Source organism: Physella acuta, unplaced genomic scaffold (assembly GCF_028476545.2).
Source record: "Physella acuta isolate Inbredline_101_S28 unplaced genomic scaffold, ASM2847654v3 ptg000163l, whole genome shotgun sequence".
Taxonomy (NCBI): Eukaryota; Metazoa; Mollusca; class Gastropoda; family Physidae; genus Physella; species Physella acuta.
Genome location: NW_026731682.1, coordinates 232,859 through 254,654, shown reverse-complemented (window position 1 = coordinate 254,654; position 21,796 = coordinate 232,859). Strand labels below are relative to the sequence as shown.

General features: G+C 34.9%; 1 protein-coding gene across 7 annotated transcripts in view; it reads right to left on the bottom strand.

The window, feature by feature from the left end:
- Positions 1–21,796, bottom strand: part of LOC131935893 (voltage-dependent calcium channel subunit alpha-2/delta-2) — a 100,140-nt gene that overhangs the window by 46,548 nt on the left and 31,796 nt on the right. For 4 of the 7 annotated variants that reach the window (XM_059292624.1, XM_059292626.1, XM_059292628.1 and 1 more), the window contains 6 exons: positions 8,437–8,493; positions 7,944–8,021; positions 4,183–4,257; positions 3,663–3,740; positions 3,141–3,212; positions 1,297–1,358 (listed from right to left, as the gene is read on the bottom strand). In XM_059292624.1, coding sequence (XP_059148607.1) covers positions 1,297–1,358; positions 3,141–3,212; positions 3,663–3,740; positions 4,183–4,257; positions 7,944–8,021; positions 8,437–8,493 — 422 coding nt within the window. Of the gene's footprint in view, positions 1–1,296; positions 1,359–3,140; positions 3,213–3,662; positions 3,741–4,182; positions 4,258–7,943; positions 8,022–8,436; positions 8,494–15,808; positions 15,893–21,796 lie in introns of all 7 variants that reach the window. The other 3 variants (XM_059292623.1, XM_059292625.1, XM_059292627.1) reach the window with 1 other exon arrangement.

The following is a 21,796-nucleotide window of genomic DNA, read 5'->3' as shown; positions in this document are numbered from 1 at the left end:
TAGCACTTATTACATCCCTTGATAAATTAGGAAAACACAATTACTTCCCTTTAAAAAAAACATTACATCAATTGGAAAAGACTTTACTTTTTATATATTAGACATAATCAGCGGGGATTGATCAAGAGAAATGTTGAAGGTATTTTTCAATACTGCCTTTTATTTATTCTATACACTGAACGTACTGTTTTTTTTTAAATCAATGACAATTAATAAGCCAGCTCCTAAATGTCCCATATCCTGTGAGTGCTATGGTGCATATTTCGCTTTTAAACATTGCTATAGACTATGGATAAGAAAGGTTACTATAGTGTTTAAGTGAATCAAATCCAGGCGTCCTCCGGCACCCCGACAGGGTGCTATTTTGCGCCCCGGGCCTTCCCGTGTTTGCTGAGTCGCCTACATTCATTTAAGTGAGTGCAATAGCACTAAGCTGAAACAGGCTGTTCCGCCGGTGCCTCAGCATGGTGCGATTTGGCGCCACGTACTAGACTGTGATCACTTTGCGTTTATGTTTGCGTTTGTGTTTTCTTTGTGTTTGGGTTAAGGTTGGGGTTGGGTTTGCGTTTGTGGTTGGGTTTGTGTTTGGATTTGGTTTGTTTTTATTTGCTTTTTTGTTTGTGTTTGTGTTTTCTTTGTGTTTGTGGTTGGGTTTGTGTTTGTAGTTGTGTTTGCATTTGTGTTGTTTGCGTTTTTTGTCTTTTGTTTTGCTATAGTTTTGGTTGGTTGTGGTTAGGGTGGGCAATGCCGGGTATATGCTGATTACTAAACACACATCATGGTCCTTTACAGATAGGTTTTTCACAGAGGCCAGTGCAGGGCCTGGCCAGGACAGCTAGTTGTTATATAAAATTTGCCCAAATTGATATATAAAATTTGCCCAAATAAAATTTGAACAAATTGTTATATAAATTTCACCCAAATTGTTATATAGAATTCGCCCAAATTGTTATATAAAATTTACCCAAATTGTTATATAAAATTAGCCAAATTGTTATATAAAATTCGCCCAAATTATATAAAATTCGTCCAAATTGTTGTATAAAATTTGAACAAATTGTTATATAAAATCATCCACAGAAGCATCTGCGAAGTAATAATGTAGATATTTACTTTAATCAATTTTGCGGGCATCCGTAGTGTATTAAGCTCATAATCATATTATATACACCAGGGGTACCTTTAATTTTATTACTCATATATTCATCATGTCTTGCTTTGTTTTCAATGCATTAAGTCAGCAGTTTAAAATCTGCAAGTAAATGGGCTCTATAGTTCACAGAAAACAATACTTACCTAAATGTTGTGTTGACTATAGGAGTAAAAGAATAGGTTGCTTCTCCATGGGTCACATAGCGCTGAAGATAAAAAACACATTTATAAGAAAACTAATGTCTGAAGATAAAAACACATTTATAAGAAAACTAATGTCTGAAGATAAAAACACATTTATAAGAAAACTAATGTCTGAAGATAAAAACACATTTATAAGAAAACCAATGTCTGAAGATAAAAACACATTTATAAGAAAACTAATGTCTGAAGATAAAAAACACATTTATAAGAAAACTAATGTCTGAAGATAAAAACACATTTATAAGAAAACTAATGTCTGAAGATAAAAACACATTTATAAGAAAACCAATGTCTGAAGATAAAAACACATTTATAAGAAAACTAATGTCTGAAGATAAAAAACACATTTATAAGAAAACTAATGTCTGAAGATAAAAACACATTTATAAGAAAACTAATGTCTGAAGATAAAAAACACATTTATAAGAAAACTAATGTCTGAAGATAAAAAACACATTTATAAGAAAACTAATGTCTGAAGATAAAAAACACATTTATAAGAAAACTAATGTCTGAAGATAAAAAACACATTTATAAGAAAACCAATGTCTGAAGATAAAAAACACATTTATAAGAAAACTAATGTCTGAAGATAAAAAACACATTTATAAGAAAACTAATGTCTGAAGATAAAAACACATCCTAATATATAAAGGCCCATGTGCGCACTTTTCTCTGTCCGCAATAATTTTGGCAACATCGTCAGCATGTTCAGCAATATATGGAGAACTTAAAGTTATGGACTTTTGTTGAAAATAACATGGTGGAATTAATAAATGTATAAACTAAATTTTCTTTAAAAAAGGAAAATAAAAGCATATTCGAATGTAGAAACAGATTTCTAGCTAAAGCGTTTATTGTCGTGACAAGAATGCATTAAACAATGATGTCACATGTCATATGTTTACATTAAGAAAAGAACACAAAACTAATGGCGTCATCTTACAATTTTAGAATATAAAGAAATGAACTATTTCAATCAAATTTGATTTAGATCTATGTACGCTATGAAATGTATACAATCCTTAACTTAGCTATGGAATTGGCTAATTTGGGATAAAATTTAATTTGAAATAATAGGACCTATTCGCCTACCTTAAGTTTTTAACGAGGATTCTACACCACTAAAACAGAAAAACCAGTATCCGCTACCCCCAATTCCCCCCCCCCCTAAAAGAAAAACCAGGTAGCCTATAAGTAAAGAGAAGAGAGCTAACAGTCACCAGAATTGCCTGTGTAACAGGTACCCATGGCTAATTTATAAGAAAACCCATGTCTGTCCTCAGGACTTGTCAACAAGTTATGTGATGTAATGTCTGACACTTTACCTGATGTAATGACTGACACGTTACCTGATGTAATGGCTGACACTTTACCTGATGTAATGGCTGACACTTTACCTGATGTAATGGCTGACACGTTACCTGATGTAATGACTGACATGTTACCTGATGTAATGGCTGACACTTTACCTGATGTAATGGCTGACACTTTACCTGATGTAATGGCTGACACGTTACCTGATGTAATGGCTGACACGTTACCTGATGTAATGGCTGACACTTTACCTGATGTAATGGCTGACACGTTACCTGATGTAATGGCTGACACGTTACCTGATGTAATGGCTGACACTTTACCTGATGTAATGGCTGACACTTTACCTGATGTAATGGCTGACACTTTACCTGATGTAATGGCTGACACGTTACCTGATGTAATGGCTGACACGTTACCTGATGTAATGGCTGACACTTTACCTGATGTAATGGCTGACACTTTACCTGATCTTCTGAGAGGAAGAGCGTGGAAATGTTGGCAGAGTTGCTTGTATTATTTATCATATCTTCTCTCAACTGAAAAACAAAGAAAAAAATTTAAAACAATTCTGATTAATTAAATCATTGTGTTAACATTTAGATATAGTGGAAATGTTTGTAGTATAAAAAGATGATATAGATATAGTGGAAATGTTTGTAGTATAAAAAGATGATATAGATATAGTGGAAATGTTTGTAGTATAAAAAGATGATACTGATGAAGTAAGGAAGATGGTGATATTTTTGTGTTGGCCCTATAAAAGATATTGCACTAGTCTGTCTCAACTCTAGCCATATGTACCTGGTTATGTCATGAATAAAACTCCAGCCATATGTACCTGGTTTTGTCATGAATAAAACTCCAGCCATATGTAACTGGTTATGTCATGAATAAAACTCCAGCCATATGTACCTGGTTATGTCATGAATAAAACTCCGGCCATATGTACCTGGTTATGTCATGAATAAAACTCTGGCCATATTTACCTGTTCTAGTTGTTGGTTTCCTTCATCAATTTCAAGCTCTAGTATATCGATATTTGGTGGTTCTTTGGTATATTTGCCCTAAAATATAGAATATATAAAAATGGCAGCATTTTTTACATAAGAATTCATGATAATTTGCCTATATAATTAAGTTAAAAGTAAAAGAAACACAGAATCTATGCACAAGCCAGAAAAATGGGTAACTAAAGATTTGTTCCTCAATTTAAAAATTTTCTTTAATAAAATGTATGTAACTGAGATTCCCAGTTAAGTAGCATAAGACTATTTCTATAACCTTTAGACGCCTTAGACAGTCTGCTGACAAGTCTTAAGAAGTCTTAGACAGTCTGCTGACAAGTCTTAAGAAGTCTTAGACAGTCTGCTGACAAGTCTTAAGAAGTCTTAGACAGTCTGCTGCCAAGTCTTTAGAAGCCTTAGACAGATTGCTGCAAAGTATTTTGACAAGCTGTTCTTTTCACAACAAGCACAACCAGAAGAGATTTTTCAATGTGTTGCTTACTGTAGTTTGTAAATTAGGGTGGAATACCACATAGCCATTTGGGTTTATAGCAAATGAATATCCATTAGGACCAATCTGCAAGAAATAAAATACCATTCCAATCAATTCAACTAACTTGTTGAAAATATCAATGTGCCTATGGCCTTAGCATAGTAACAAACTAGGAACTACTGTAGACGTTTAACTAAATACACTAGATCTATATATCAATATACTAACTGATTAAAACTGTTTTTAATATTTAAAACATTGTGAAAAAAATGCGAAACAAAATTGTTGGGCCTATATTTATGAGCAGGGTAGGGCGAAAATTTGGTCTCAATCAACTCAAATAATCTGTTGGAAATAAGTGACTAAAGCCAGAACCTTGAAAAAATATTTTCTCATTTATTTCTTATCTCACACAAGTATTAAATATTGAAGGTAGGCCTACTCAAATGTTAGTCACTTGATGAATAGAAATTGTTTGCATAAAAAGTGCAATTTAAAATTTAGAAGCACAATTTATTTTTAAAAATTTCTTATTACAAGAGAGAAATTAGAAACATAATGAAATATAAAAAATGTGTATAAAAGTGAAAACAAGTTAATAAAAAGTCTAGTGACAATTTAAGCGCAATTTCCTTATGTTATCTAAAAATAGATAGACGTATAATGCTGGTGTGCGTTCAAGCTAGGAGAACGATCAGTTTGTAGGTGTTTATGTAATTTTTAAAAAAATTTTGTGACCGAACGAAAGGATATTTTTGAAAACTTTCTTCGGCAATATTGTTCTAAATTATGGCAGGAATCGATTGGTAAATGTTTCAAGTCGCTAAGTGGTCTGGTTGCCGAGATATCGGCCAAAAACTGCATTTTTTCGAGGTTTTTTGGCTTTTCAGGGAAATCCAGGAAGGAATTCCGGGAATTTTTTTGGCCCACAATCATCCTCGGAACTTGCTTAACATATTTGGTTTTGGAACTAGTCCTCGATATTGCTTTGTTGAGGAGGAGATACGACTTAAAGCTGCGGACACACATCGGACACACATCCTTGACGAGTTAATAATCGCAATTGTCCGTATGGAAATTGCGCTAATAATGTATCAAGAGTGAATCTAATGATTCATTTTAATTGAGTTTTTTTTTTACTTTCTATCATTTGAAAATAATCTTTAGTTTGACATGTATGAAATAATTCTGCTAAGGATAGTAAGAGGTATTGATTTTTTTTCAACACATACATTTTATTTCATGAGTTAGCTTGTAAGTTTAGTTTAAAGAAGAAAAAGGTTAATGCTAATTAACAAAATAAATGAAAACCAATAGCTTTTTGTAAGCTTTTATTTCCCATGATTCCTCATGTTTAAGCTGTCTTGTGTCAAGTCCAATCCTGACCACTTCTATTGCACCAATTTGTTTCAAATCTAGCTCAAGGTGACAAATGGTTTACAATCATGGCTTAAAGATTGCTCTCTAAAGTACTTTTTTTTATCATGTCTTGAAACACACCTGCTACACAAGTCTAATGTCATTCTAGTCAAATTTTAAATAGATTTAAAAGAAAAATGTAGTTTATGTAACATGGTTTTATAAATGCACTAAAAGGAAATGATTTTCTTTAAGTATAAAATGATGCAGCGCTTGTTATACATTTAGGGTAAGGCTAGGTCATATTGTCAAATTCATGATTGCAAATTTTCTTTTTCTGTTTAGAATTGAAAATAGTGTATTATAATACTCATTATCTTTAAAAATTCAACCAGAAGTTAAAATACATCATCCAAATTTAACACATCTTCTTAATATCCTATCACAATATACAACTAAGAGTTTATATTTTTAAAATGTTACATTTGAATAATGCATGTATTATCCGCACAATATAAAACCTAATGATACAGATCTAGTAACTGAGTAAACATCATCACACAGTGTAGACCCGCGTTGGGGGAAATAATGGAATCAAATCAGTTAAGAGGAGCCTTTATGCTAATATCAAAATATGGACATAGTGGAAAAGTTTTATTTCTAAAATTAGGTTACAGACTTTTTTTATAACCTGAGACATGCTCGTTTGATATGATAGACCAAATAAATTAACCTCTTTATTTCTGACACATGTTTGTTTCATAGGATAAATAAATTAACCTCTTTATTTCTGACACATGTTTGTTTCATAGAATAAATAAATTAACCTCTTTATTTCTGACACATGTTTGTTTCATAGAATAAATAAATTAACCTCTTTATTTCTGACACATGTTTGTTTCATAGGATAAATAAATTAACCTCTTTATTTCTGACACATGTTTGTTTCATAGGATAAATAAATTAACCTCTTTATTTCTGACACATGTTTGTTTCATAGGATAAATAAATTAACCTCTTTATTTCTGACACATGTTTGTTTCATAGGATAAATAAATTAACCTCTTTATTTCTGACACATGTTTGTTTCATAGAATAAATAAATTAACCTCTTTATTTCTGACACATGTTTGTTTCATAGAATAAATAAATTAACCTCTTTATTTCTGACACATGTTTGTTTCATAGGATAAATAAATTAACCTCTTTATTTCTGACACATGTTTGTTTCATAGGATAAATAAATTAACCTCTTTATTTCTGACACATGTTTGTTTCATAGGATAAATAAATTAACCTCTTTATTTCTGACACATGTTTGTTTCATAGGATAAATAAATTAACCTCTTTATTTCTGACACATGTTTGTTTCATAGGATAAATAAATTAACCTCTTTATTTCTGACACATGTTTGTTTCATAGGATAAATAAATTAACCTCTTTATTTCTGACACATGTTTGTTTCATAGGATAAATAAATTAACCTCTTTATTTCTGACACATGTTTGTTTCATAGGATAAATAAATTAACCTCTTTATTTCTGACACATGTTTGTTTCATAGGATAAATAAATTAACCTCTTTATCTCTGACACATGTTTGTTTCATAGGATAAATAAATTAACCTCTTTATTTCTGACACATGTTTGTTTCATAAGATAAATAAATTAACCTCTTTATTTCTGACACATGTTTGTTTCATAGGATAAATAAATTAACCTCTTTATTTTTGACACATGTTTGTTTCATAGGATAAATAAATTAACCTCTTTATTTCTGACACATGTTTGTTTCATAAGATAAATAAATTAACCTCTTTATTTCTGACACATGTTTGTTTCATAAGATAAATAAATTAACCTCTTTATTTTTGACACATGTTTGTTTCATAGGATAAATAAATTAACCTTTTTATTTCTGACAAAATGAAAAAAAAACGGCTGGGCGGAAAAGATTTCTTTTCCAAAAACTGTCGGTTATCAGAAAAGGCAGAAAAACATTGATTTTCTTTCCTGTGTAAAATTTCCCATATTTTTCAGAGTAAAAATGTTCTCAAACGGAAAAAGTTCCAGAAAAAAAGCTGAAAAGTTACATGTCTGGTAGATATGTTACATGTCTGGTAGATAGTCTAAGAATTAAAAGCTGAAAAGTTACATGTCTGGTAGATATGTTACATGTCTGGTAGATAGTCTAAGAATTAAAAGCTGAAAAGTTACATGTCTGGTAGATAGTCTAAGAATTAATATCTTTACGGCTTAGTTATTTAACTAGTTCAAATGTTGTGTTTATTATATGAATATAACTGTGGCCAGCTGGTTAATACACACATCAAATGTAGATCCGTGATAGAGATACTTACATATAGAGATATGTAGAAATATTCAAATGTTATATTTTTTGGAAATCTGACCTTTTCAATGGGAGTCTTATCAGACAATGTTTTGGTGGTGACATCAATCCCCATAACTCCGAGAATGGTTTGGTTGGTCTGTAAAACAAGACATAGTTTTGTATTGAGAATGGTTTGGTTGGTCTGTAAAACAAGACATAGTTTTGTATTGAGAATGGTTTGGTTGGTCTGTAAAACAATTATTTCTTTTGCAAGGAACATTTTGTTACATCAATTTAACTCCTCAAAAAGATTTAAAATGTACTTAATAACATAACTATTATATAAATATTCAAATTTCAAAAGAATTGAAAAATAATTTTAAAAAAAAAACCATTTAAAAAAGCATGATCTTACATGTCATTTTACCCTCTCCTGTCACTTTTCTATGACCTCATTTCATCATTTGGATAATATATGATAACCAAGTATTTAGTTTTTAGTTGCCTATTAGACTATCATCTTTAATTGTGGATCTAATACAGTGTGTCAATAATTTAAAAAATGGACTTACAGAACTGAGACTTCGGTTGTAAACAGGTAATGTTACTGTTGTCATCATGCCAAGACCCTACAATATACAAACATTTCTTTATTCACTTGCGTGCACTATTTCATGGCCTCTTTAATCAGTGCTTAAAACTTGGTTACAAAATAATAGTTGACAATTTAAAGTATTTTTATGCAGGCCTTCTCAAATTATTTTTAAAATTTGATCAAATTTAACAAAAATGTATTTTTAAAATGAATATGTAAAAATGGTAATGGAGATTGAAGGAAAAACGTTTGTAGTTTGAATCTACTGAGTCATTCAAATAATGTAAACATTTCTGTTTTCAAACATTTGTAGTTTGAATCTACTGAGTCATTCAAATAATGTAAACATTTCTGTTTTCAAACATTTGTAGTTTGAATCTACTGAGTCATTCAAATAATGTAAACATTTCTGTTTTCAAACATTTGTAGTTTGAATCTACTGAGTCATTCAAATAATGTAAACATTTCTGTTTTCAAACAAGTTGGCACATCCAGGCAAACACAAATTCTGTAGCACAAAAATGAAGAAATTTTCATCTCAAAAGTAAAGGTTGCATGCCAACAAAATTTTGCTTCAAATCGGCAACCAGTAGTAGCCAAACCCTACAAGGATGATTTTTATGAAGAATATAGAAAAAAACAACACTGTTCTGTTTTACAACAACAATTTTGTGCAAACAAGATGCAACAATCATTTACAAGAGATGGTGAAACAGCAGGCTTAGTATCAGATTTGTAAAACATGGGATTTGAAAAAACACAATCCATCACTTATAGCTAACCACTTTATCATGTATACTCATGATGTGTTCACCACACACACCAGGCCACTGTACTGAACCAATCAACTGGCAAGTGTTCAACACACACCAATTTATCATAATTATAATCAGATCAGTATTGTTACATAATTTGTTGAATAATTTGGCGCTTCTATTGTTGAAATAAGGTATTTGGGTCAGCATCTTTACCAAAACAATTTTCAAAAATAGGTCGTCAAGTCTCTTCCTACTTGTAGGTGATCATGGGCAATTAAGGTGTTAGTATAATACTTCATCTAAGCATGTCACTGGAAGTGTATGTAAGTGTAATATGTCATCTAAATATGTCAATGGAAGTGTATGTAAGTATAATACTTCATCTAAGCATGTCACTGGAAGTGTATGTAAGTATAATACTTCATCTATGTTTGTCATTGGAAGTGTATGTAAGTGTAATACTTCATCTAAGCATGTCACTGGAAGTGTAGGTAAGTGTAATACGTCATCTAAGCATGTCATTGGAAGTGTATGTAAGTGTAATATGTCATCTAAATATGTCATTGGAAGTGTATGTAAGTGTAATATGTCATGTAAGAATGTCATTGGAAGTGTATGTAAGTGTAATACTTCATCTAAGCATGTCATTGGAAGTGTATGTAAGTGTAATACGTCATCTAAGTATGTCATTGGAAGTGTATGTAAGTGTAATACGTCATCTAAGAATGTCACTGGAAGTGTATGTAAGTGTAATACGTCATCTAAATATGTCACTGGAAGTGTATGTAAGTGTAATATGTCATCTAAGTATGTCATTGTAAGTGTATGTAAGTGTAATACGTCATCTAAGTATGTCATAGGAAGTGTATGTATGGCAAAAATGAATAAATCAGATAGCTAAACCACTTTTCCTACTGAAGCAACATTTGTATGGCCTATTCTCTGATAAAAAGTAAAGAATAGTGTAATAAAATATGAACTATAAAATTAACATTTGACAGAAGAAACATAAAAAAAAAAACCCCACAATGAACCAGTTGAATGAAAATACACTTTTTATATAAACACTAGAATACCCGTCATCCGTTGGATAACTGTGGGTTTCGGGGGTCATCCATCAAAAAACATCACGTCTGTCACTCAGAGGCATAGCGACCCTTCCCGGCGCCCGGGGACAAACTTTTCGATTTGAACCCCCCCCCCCCTCCCCCCCCCCCCCCAAGATTTCGATTTTCAACCCCCCCCCCCCCTCAAACTTTTGATGTGCAACCCCCCCCCCCCCCCCCCACTCAAACTTTCCATTTGAACCCCCCTCAACCTTTCAATTTATTTTTCCAAACCATTTTGGCGCCCCAACATATGTCCCCCCCGCCCCCCCTCCACCTCCCCCCGCCTCCCCTTCCCCCCCCCCCGCCTCCCCTCCCGCCCCCCCCCCCTCCTCGCTACTGCAGTGTCACTTATCGTCACAAAAAACAGACCCCACATTCAAAAATATGTTTTTTATCTTTTAAAAACACCGAAAACAACGATTTCGGACTATCCCTTCATATACTGACGTCACAGGTGACCTACTCAACTCTACTTCACCTGCCCAGTGTCCCGCCAAGTCTCAGACAACAAAAACGATTCCAGCCGAGCATGTCTCTGACCACACTATCCCTTCATTTGCTTAGGACAAAGAAACAGATGAACCCTACTTCACCTGCCCTGTGCCCCGCGAGGTCCTGATAGTCAACCTTATCATTCACATATAGGGCTTAAAAAAAATTATTGAAAACGTAAAAAAAAAAAAAAGTTCTATTAATGTTTATGACACTGACTTTAAAATTTAGCCTTCATTCTCCAAAGCAAATTTTAAAATGCTTTTCTGGCATATCTAGCCCTGGCCACCTATACCATGTTTAAATAATGTGAACACCCGCCATTTTGCTCGTGGTAAACATGGCCTAAAAAGGGTCCGAAGTCATTCGTCCGGTCCGTACGCCATATTGTTGTTAGCAGCCGACCACGCCTCCAAGCTAGTGAGTAATCCTACTTTATCTAGATATAGAACGTAGATAACAAAAAAAGCCCATGTATTCTCGAATTAGATGATCATTGAAGCTAAACAAAGATTTATATAAAATAATTAAGGCCCGAAATAGATTCTAGATGTAGAATTTACATTAATCTAGATCTAGAATTTACATTGAGTCTAGTGACCTAGATCTAGATCTAGGCCCTAGGCTAGATTCTAGATTCATAACTTTCCTTCGACAGCAGATCTTTAGATCTAGAGAAATTTATTGTAAAACTAAATGAAAAAGACAGTTGAAAATTGGTATAAGTGTTGGAACGTAATAAATACAGCAAACGGACGTATTGTTAAAGTTAAAGCCGACAGAAAATTAGCTTTAGAACGCGTTAAACATTGGAATGGGAACACAATCTTCTTCGATAGGCCGCCATTATCGATGTAAAAAAATAAACACATCATGTGACGTCACTGTTTCCGTCGAGTCTAGTGGCTTTTCAAATCTTTTTTAAAAAAATGGGTTAATCTGCATATGAATAAATCAATTAATTAATTAACGTCTTTAAATAAATTTGTGATCAACAGTCTGTCTGCATTAAAAAATTATTCTCTACCTGCATACCATTTTACAGCTTTCCAGATAGAGTCGAACATATCACAATTTTCGATCAGGCAAACAAATAAATATTCAAACATGTAAACAAACTTGACTTTTAGTAGTATATAGATAGTTGAGAATCAACTAGATCTAGATAAAGTCACACTAAGCAAAAACAATGAGTAAAAGTTGGGCTACTTCTATTCAATTGGGAAAACGAGCTGAAAAAAAAACCTGCACTATTGTGGAGTTTCAAAAGAACTAGCTAAAAAATTAAATGAACTAGCTAGAAATAAAATGAACCAGTTAAAAGTTAAAGGACTATTTAAATAGCAAATGCACTATCTAAAAAGTAAATGAACTATCTAAAAAGTAAATGAACTATCTAAAAAGTAAATGAACTATCTAAAAACAAAATGAACAATCAAAAACTAAATAAACTACTTAAAACCTTGAGGAAAAAAGCTGCTTTTGGTTGTGTACCAGTAAAGGAAACTCAAATAAAGTTGTGAAAGCATTAAAAAATAAAAACAAAGCAAACAAATTTAACCAAAATAAGGAACCAATGCTGATAATTGGTTATAATGTAAGAGACAAATCTAAATTCAACTTTGGTAACATTTTGAAATTTTTTCAAAAGAGCACTTTAAGTTTTAGTTTTAAAATGATCAAACTAAGCAAAGGCTACTTCATTACACTAGCTCAAGAAATGGAATCTAAAAGAAATAACACAAGAAATGAATGAGTATCTTTCTATTCTAAGTCTACATACTACTCTTACATTGGAGTTTTCTGAAAAGCACAATAAAATAAAATCTATTTAAAAAGCACATTTCAGTATTCCTGTTTTTTTATATTTCAAAATAATTGTAAGGACAATTTTAAAAATTTAAAATAAAAAAAATATGGGAATAAGGATAATGGCATTATGGTTTAAGAATAAAAATAGTTTGAATGGATCCACATCCATGACAGAATTGATTGTTTAATAGTCACTTGGAGCTTTACTACCACTTTCATAGAAAGAACAAATTATCAAGTCAAAGCTGGTTATCAGTTTTGAGCACAAATGATTTAGTTTTTATAGGAAATACTGAAAAATAAATGATCCAAGCACACATTTATTCTATTCTAAAACTGAATCTTCTATCATCAATAAAACAAACTGTCAACTAACTTTTCTCTAACTGGGAAAATTACTAGAATCTAGAAGCATCTAGACATAACCTAGTTGATTGGACTAGTTCAAGTAGCATCTAGACCTAACCTACTTGATTGGACTAGTTCAAGTAGCATCTAGACCTAACCTAGTTGATTAGACTAGTTCAAGTAGCATCTAGACCTAACCTAGTTGATTGGACTAGTTCAAGTAGCATCTAGACCTAACCTAGTTGATTAGAGCAGATCAAGTAGCATCTAGACCTAACCTAGTTGATTAGAGCAGATCAAGTAGCATCTAGACATAACCTAGTTGATTAGACTAGTTCAAGTAGCATCTAGACCTAACCTAGTTGATTAGACTAGTTCAAGTAGCATCTAGACCTAACCTAGTTGATTGGACTAGTTCAAGTAGCATCTAGACCTAACCTAGTTGATTGGACTAGTTCAAGTAGCATCTAGACCTAACCTAGTTGATTAGAGCAGATCAAGTAGCATCTAGACCTAACCTAGTTGATTGGACTAGTTCAAGTAGCATCTAGACCTAACCTAGTTGATTGGACTAGTTCAAGTAGCATCTAGACCTAACCTAGTTGATTGGAGCAGATCAAGTAGCATCTAGACCTAACCTAGTTGATTGGACTAGTTCAAGTAGCATCTAGACCTAACCTAGTTGATTGGACTAGTTCAAGTAGCATCTAGACCTAACCTAGTTGATTGGAGCAGATCAAGTAGCATCTAGACCTAACCTAGTTGATTAGAGCAGATCAAGTAGCATCTAGACCTAACCTAGTTGATTGGACTAGTTCAAGTAGCATCTAGACCTAACCTAGTTGATTGGAGCAGATCAAGTAGCATCTAGACCTAACCTAGTTGATTGGAGCAGATCAAGTAGCATCTAGACCTAACCTAGTTGATTGGACTAGTTCAAGTAGCATCTAGACCTAACCTAGTTGATTGGACTAGTTCAAGTAGCATCTAGACCTAACCTAGTTGATTAGAGCAGATCAAGTAGCATCTAGACCTAACCTAGTTGATTAGAGCAGATCAAGTAGCATCTAGACCTAACCTAGTTGATTAGAGCAGATCAAGTAGCATCTAGACCTAACCTAGTTGATTGGAGCAGATCAAGTAGCATCTAGACCTAACCTAGTTGATTGGAGGTCATGACATGACTGGTAAATGACTTTATAGAGTAATATCAGGAAGTGTTGAAGGTAAATGACTTTATAGATTAGTATCAGGAAGTGTTGAAGGTAAATGACTTTATAGATTAGTATCAGGAAGTGTTGAAGGTAAATGACTTTATAGATTAGTATCAGGAAGTGTTGAAGGTAAATGACTTTATAGGGTAATATCAGGAAGTGTTGAAGGTAAATGACTTTATAGAGTAATATCAGGAAGTGTTGAAGGTAAATGACTTTATAGAGTAGTATCAGGAAGTGTTGAAGGTAAATGACTTTATAGAGTAATATCAGGAAGTGTTGAAGGTAAATGACTTTAGTATTAGGAAGTGTTGAAGGTAAATGACTTTATAGAGTAGTATCAGGAAGTGTTGAAGGTAAATGACTTTAGTATCAGGAAGTGTTGAAGGTAAATGACTTTATAGAGTAGTATCAGGAAGTGTTGAAGGTAAATGACTTTAGTATCAGGAAGTGTTGAAGGTAAATGACTTCATAGAGTAGTATCAACAAATGAAATCACTCAGTAACTGCTGGGCCCAATTTTCTATATATATAATTCTCTTCTTGGAGACGATAGAAAACAAGCTGTAAGCGTGCTCCCTACCACCCCACCCCCACCCCTACATGGTTTGGTGAGCTGTGGTTCACTCTAAATGTTTACAAGCAGAGCCGAGTTTAGTGACGACTATTAGGGGCAGATAATTTAGTTTGAAACGATTTTAAACGTAGGGGGGGGGGGGGGGTGCTATGTGGAGTTTACTTTAACGGAGGTGGGGGGGGGGAGGAGTGGGGGGGGGAGGAGTGGGGAGGAGGAGGATGAGGGGGGGGTTATCGTCCATAGCCTACTTAGAGTGTTTTAAAGAAATATTTTCAGTGGCAGCGTTGGTACTGTCGAATTCACAAATTATGAATTACTGAAAAGTAGAAAATAAAACAACTAAATAGAGGCGTATGATACGCCGCGGGTCGGGTCATTATACATATCATAATAGGGTCTGATAAAACAATGGAACCAGCACAAGTAAATAATGGAGGTGTTGTACAATATTTTATCAAGTAAATAATGGATGTGTTTTACAATATTTTATCAAGTAAATAATGGAGGTGTTGTACAATATTTTTTTAAGTAAATAATGGAGGTGTTTTACAATATTTTATCAAGTAAATAATGGATGTGTTTTACAATATTTTATCAAGTAAATAATGGATGTGTTGTACAATATTTTATCAAGTAAATAATGGAGGTGTTGTACAATATTTTAAGATTTAAAAAAAAACACTATCAATTATACTTATTTAATATAAAATTTGAATAGATAATAATAAGGGCCCTAAATTCTAATTTTGTCAAAGTTTACTTTTTTCCTGAAATAAACCTTAAATAGATAGGAAAGCTCTAGTTGAACTAGAAGAACTCTAGTTGGGTTAACTAACCAAAAGAATTTGATTGTTTCTATTTATAAATCTGCCTCATCAGTACAAAGATGATGAAACATTGCAACTAAAAATGATTCTATTCAGACACAGACAGACAAATAGTGATTCTACTTACAGTGACAATAAACTGGTCATATGGGGAAAATCTAAATAACACAGCCACTTAGACATGAACTAGACAGCAATCTGAGAAAATATACCATATGATCCATATAAATGTTGCCCCATTCAAATGTTTTCTTGTTCTGGATGACCTGTGGCCGGCTCAGGACTGGAATATATTCCTTGAGGATCACAAGAACATTTCTGTCAGCAACTTTAAACAAGAACATTTCTTTCACCAACTTTAAACAAGAAAATTTTTTTCAGCAACTTTAAACAAGAACATTTCTTTCACCAACTTTAAACAAGAACATTTCTTTCAGCAACTTTAAACAAGAACATTTCTTTCAGCAACTTTAAACAAGAACATTTCTGTCAGCAACTTTAAACAAGAACATTTCTTTCAGCAACTTTAAACAAGAACATTTCTTTCAGCAACTTTAAACAAGAACATTTCTGTCAGCAACTTTAAACAAGAACATTTCTTTCAGCAACTTTAAACAAGAACATTTCTGTCAGCAACTTTAAACAAGAACATTTCTGTCAGCAACTTTAAACAAGAACATTTCTGTCAGCAACTTTAAACAAGAACATTTCTTTCAGCAACTTTAAACAAGAACATTTCTTTCAGCAACTTTAAACAAGAACATTTCTGTCAGCAACTTTAAACAAGAACATTTCTTTCAGCAACTTTAAACAAGAACATTTCTTTCAGCAACTTTAAACAAGAACATTTCTGTCAGCAACTTTAAACAAGAACATTTCTTTCAGCAACTTTAAACAAGAACATTTCTGTCAGCAACTTTAAACAAGAACATTTCTGTCAGCAACTTTAAACAAGAACATTTCTGTCAGCAACTTTAAACAAGAACATTTCTTTCAGCAACTTTAAACAAGAACATTTCTTTCAGCAACTTTAAACAAGAACATTTCTGTCAGCAACTTTAAACAAGAACATTTCTTTCAGCAACTTTAAACAAGAACATTTCTTTCAGCAACTTTAAACAAGAACATTTCTTTCAGCAACTTTAAACAAGAACATTTCTTTAAGCCATACTACCCCAATAGGGATGCAAAAATTATTTATAGATTTAAAATTTCTTCCTGTAAATAGTTTTCAAAAGAGGTTAGCATTTTCCAAAACCAAAAATCAATCTTAGAAATCATTAAATCACAATTCAGAGTGGAGGTGTAAGATAAACTAAGTGTTTTAATTGGTTGATTTATCATCAAAGTCATGTACTCATCTGTTTTTCTACTTGGGTAAGGTTTTAAATTAATTGTCCTTTTTTCTTCTAGTCTACTGCAAACGATGTCTATTTTAAAATACTTAATTCATCTTTCATGGGAAGCTAAAATAGTCTGATCAGTAGAGCCAGCAGTGGCTGCTAAAGATGGCACCAAATGTTTCCACAAGTATACACACTCACACAATCAAATGTGCACCCCCCCCCCCCCCCCCCGCACACACACACGTACATATGAGAAAATGGTTGTGTATTTGGAGACCTTTAGTACCCAGTGAGTGTTGGTTACTGGAAATCTGTAAATGTGTAGAGGACAATAATATGGGAAGTGTAGAGTGAATAGTGTAGCTAGCATGGGTAGTGTAGAGTGAATAGTGTAGCTAGCATGGTTAGTGTAGAGTGAATAGTGTGGCTATCATGGGTAGTGTAGAGTGAATAGTGTAGCTAGGATGTAGAGTGGATAGTGTAGCTAGGATGTAGAGTGAATAGTGTAGCTAGCATGGGTAGTGTAGAGTGAATAGTGTAGCTAGCATGGGAAGTGTAGAGTGAATAGTGTATCTAGCATGGGTAGTGTAGAGTGAATAGTGTAGCTAGCATGGGTAGTGTAGAGTGAATAGTGTAGCTAGCATGGGTAGTGTAGAGTGAATAGTGTAGCTAGCATGGGTAGTGTAGAGTGAATAGTGTAGCTAGCATGGGTAGTGTAGAGTGAATAGTGTAGCTAGCATGGGTAGTGTAGAGTGAATAGTGTAGCTACCATGGGAAGTGTAGAGTGAATAGTGTAGCTAGGATGTAGAGTGAATAGTGTAGCTAGCATGGGTAGTGTAGAGTGAATAGTGTAGCTAGCATGGGTAGTGTAGAGTGAATAGTGTAGCTAGCATGGGTAGTGTAGAGTGAATAGTGTAGCTACCATGGGAAGTGTAGAGTGAATAGTGTAGCTAGGATGTAGAGTGAATAGTGTAGCTAGCATGGGTAGTGTAGAGTGAATAGTGTAGCTAGCATGGGTAGTGTAGAGTAAATAGTGTAGCTAGGATGTAGAGTGAATAGTGTAGCTAGGATGTAGAGTGAATAGTGTAGCTAGCATGGGTAGTGTAGAGTAAATAGTGTAGCTAGCATGGGTAGTGTAGAGTGAATAGTGTAGCTAGCATGGGTAGTGTAGAGTGAATAGTGTAGCTAGGATGTAGAGTGAATAGTGTAGCTAGCATGGGTAGTGTAGAGTGAATAGTGTAGCTAGCATGGGTAGTGTAGAGTAAATAGTGTAGCTAGGATGTAGAGTGAATAGTGTAGCTAGGATGTAGAGTGAATAGTGTAGCTAGCATGGGTAGTGTAGAGTGAATAGTGTAGCTAGCATGGGAAGTGTAGAGTGAATAGTGTAGCTACCATGGGTAGTGAATAGTGTAGCTAGCATGGGTAGTGTAGAGTGAATAGTGTAGCTAGGATGTAGAGTGAATAGTGTAGCTAGCATGGGAAGTGTAGAGTGAATAGTGTAGCTAGGATGTAGAGTGAATAGTGTAGCTAGCATGGGTAGTGTAGAGTGAATAGTGTAGCTAGCATGGGAAGTGTAGAGTGAATAGTGTAGCTAGCATGGGAAGTGTAGAGTGAATAGTGTAGCTAGCATGGGTAGTGAATAGTGTAGCTAGCATGGGTAGTGTAGAGTGAATAGTGTAGCTAGGATGTAGAGTGAATAGTGTAGCTAGCATGGGAAGTGTAGAGTGAATAGTGTAGCTAGCATGGGTAGTGAATAGTGTAGCTAGCATGGGTAGTGTAGAGTGAATAGTGTAGCTAGGATGTAGAGTGAATAGTGTAGCTAGCATGGGAAGTGTAGAGTGAATAGTGTAGCTAGGATGTAGAGTGAATAGTGTAGCTAGCATGGGTAGTGTTGAGTGAATAGTGTAGCTAGGATGTAGAGTGAATAGTGTAGCTAGCATGGGTAGTGTAGAGTGAATAGTGTAGCTACCATGGGTAGTGTAGAGTGAATAGTGTAGCTAGCATGGGTAGTGTAGAGTGAATAGTGTAGCTAGCATGGGTAGTGTAGAGTGAATAGTGTAGCTAGCATGGGAAGTGTAGAGTGAATAGTGTAGCTAGGATGTAGAGTGAATAGTGTAGCTAGGATGTAGAGTGAATAGTGTAGCTAGCATGGGTAGTGTAGAGTGAATAGTGTAGCTAGCATGGGAAGTGTAGAGTGAATAGTGTAGCTAGGATGTAGAGTGAATAGTGTAGCTAGCATGGGTAGTGTAGAGTGAATAGTGTAGCTAGGATGTAGAGTGAATAGTGTAGCTAGCATGGGTAGTGTAGAGTGAATAGTGTAGCTAGCATGGGAAGTGTAGAGTGAATAGTGTAGCTAGGATGTAGAGTGAATAGTGTAGCTAGCATGGGTAGTGTAGAGTGAATAGTGTAGCTAGGATGTAGAGTGAATAGTGTAGCTAGCATGGGAAGTGTAGAGTGAATAGTGTAGCTAGGATGTAGAGTGAATAGTGTAGCTAGCATGGGTAGTGTAGAGTGAATAGTGTAGCTAGCATGGGAAGTGTAGAGTGAATAGTGTAGCTAGGATGTAGAGTGAATAGTGTAGCTAGCATGGGTAGTGTAGAGTGAATAGTGTAGCTAGGATGTAGAGTGAATAGTGTAGCTAGCATGGGAAGTGTAGAGTGAATAGTGTAGCTAGCATGGGTAGTGTAGAGTGAATAGTGTAGCTAGCATGGGAAGTGTAGAGTAAATAGTGTAGCTAGCATGGGTAGTGTAGAGTGAATAGTGTAGCTAGCATGGGAAGTGTAGAGTGAATAGTGTAGCTAGGATGTAGAGTGAATAGTGTAGCTAGCATGGGTAGTGTAGAGTGAATAGTGTAGCTAGCATGGGTAGTGTAGAGTAAATAGTGTAGCTAGGATGTAGAGTGAATAGTGTAGCTAGGATGTAGAGTGAATAGTGTAGCTAGCATGGGTAGTGTAGAGTGAATAGTGTAGCTAGCATGGGTAGTGTAGAGTAAATAGTGTAGCTACCATGGGTAGTGAATAGTGTAGCTAGCATGGGTAGTGTAGAGTGAATAGTGTAGCTAGCATGGGTAGTGTAGAGTAAATAGTGTAGCTAGCATGGGTAGTGTAGAGTGAATAGTGTAGCTACCATGGGTAGTGTAGAGTGAATAGTGTAGCTAGCATGGGTAGTGTAGAGTAAATAGTGTAGCTAGCATGGGTAGTGTAGAGTAAATAGTGTAGCTAGCATGGGAAGTGTAGAGTGAATAGTGTAGCTAGGATGTAGAGTGAATAGTGTAGCTAGCATGGGTAGTGTAGAGTGAATAGTGTAGCTAGGATGTAGAGTGAATAGTGTAGCTAGCATGGGAAGTGTAGAGTGAATAGTGTAGCTAGGATGTAGAGTGAATAGTGTAGCTAGCATGGGAAGTGTAGAGTGAATAGTGTAGCTAGCATGGGAAGTGTAGAGTGAATAGTGTAGCTAGGATGTAGAGTGAATAGTGTAGCTAGCATGGGTAGTGTAGAGTGAATAGTGTAGCTAGCATGGGTAGTGTAGAGTAAATAGTGTAGCTAGGATGTAGAGTGAATAGTGTAGCTAGGATGTAGAGTGAATAGTGTAGCTAGCATGGGTAGTGTAGAGTGAATAGTGTAGCTAGCATGGGTAGTGTAGAGTAAATAGTGTAGCTACCATGGGTAGTGAATAGTGTAGCTAGCATGGGTAGTGTAGAGTGAATAGTGTAGCTAGCATGGGTAGTGTAGAGTGAATAGTGTAGCTAGCATGGGTAGTGTAGAGTAAATAGTGTAGCTAGGATGTAAAGTGAAAAGTGTAGCTAGCATGGGTAGTGTTGAGTGAATAGTGTAGCTAGGATGTAGAGTGAATAGTGTAGCTAGCATGGGTAGTGTAGAGTGAATAGTGTAGCTAGCATGGGTAGTGTAGAGTGAATAGTGTAGCTAGCATGGGTAGTGTAGAGTGAATAGTGTAGCTACCATGGGTAGTAAATAGTGTAGCTAGCATGGGTAGTGTAGAGTGAATAGTGTAGCTAGCATGGGAAGTGTAGAGTGGATAGTGTAGCTAGGATGTAGAGTGAATAGTGTAGCTACCATGGGAAGTGTAGAGTGAATAGTGTAGCTAGCATGGGTAGTGTAGAGTGAATAGTGTAGCTAGCATGGGAAGTGTAGAGTGAATAGTGTAGCTAGCATGGGTAGTGTAGAGTGAATAGTGTAGCTAGCATGGGTAGTGTAGAGTGAATAGTGTAGCTAGCATGGGTAGTGTAGAGTGAATAGTGTAGCTAGCATGGGTAGTGTAGAGTAAATAGTGTAGCTAGCATGGGTAGTGTAGAGTGAATAGTGTAGCTAGCATGGGTAGTGTAGAGTAAATAGTGTAGCTAGGATGTAAAGTGAAAAGTGTAGCTAGCATGGGTAGTGTTGAGTGAATAGTGTAGCTAGGATGTAGAGTGAATAGTGTAGCTAGCATGGGTAGTGTAGAGTGAATAGTGTAGCTAGCATGGGTAGTGTAGAGTGAATAGTGTAGCTAGCATGGGTAGTGTAGAGTGAATAGTGTAGCTACCATGGGTAGTGAATAGTGTAGCTAGCATGGGTAGTGTAGAGTGAATAGTGTAGCTAGCATGGGTAGTGTAGAGTGAATAGTGTAGCTAGCATGGGTAGTGTAGAGTGAATAGTGTAGCTAGCATGGGAAGTGTAGAGTGAATAGTGTAGCTAGCATGGGTAGTGTAGAGTGAATAGTGTAGCTAGCATGGGTAGTGTAGAGTGAATAGTGTAGCTAGCATGGGAAGTGTAGAGTGGATAGTGTAGCTAGGATGTAGAGTGAATAGTGTAGCTACCATGGGAAGTGTAGAGTGAATAGTGTAGCTAGCATGGGAAG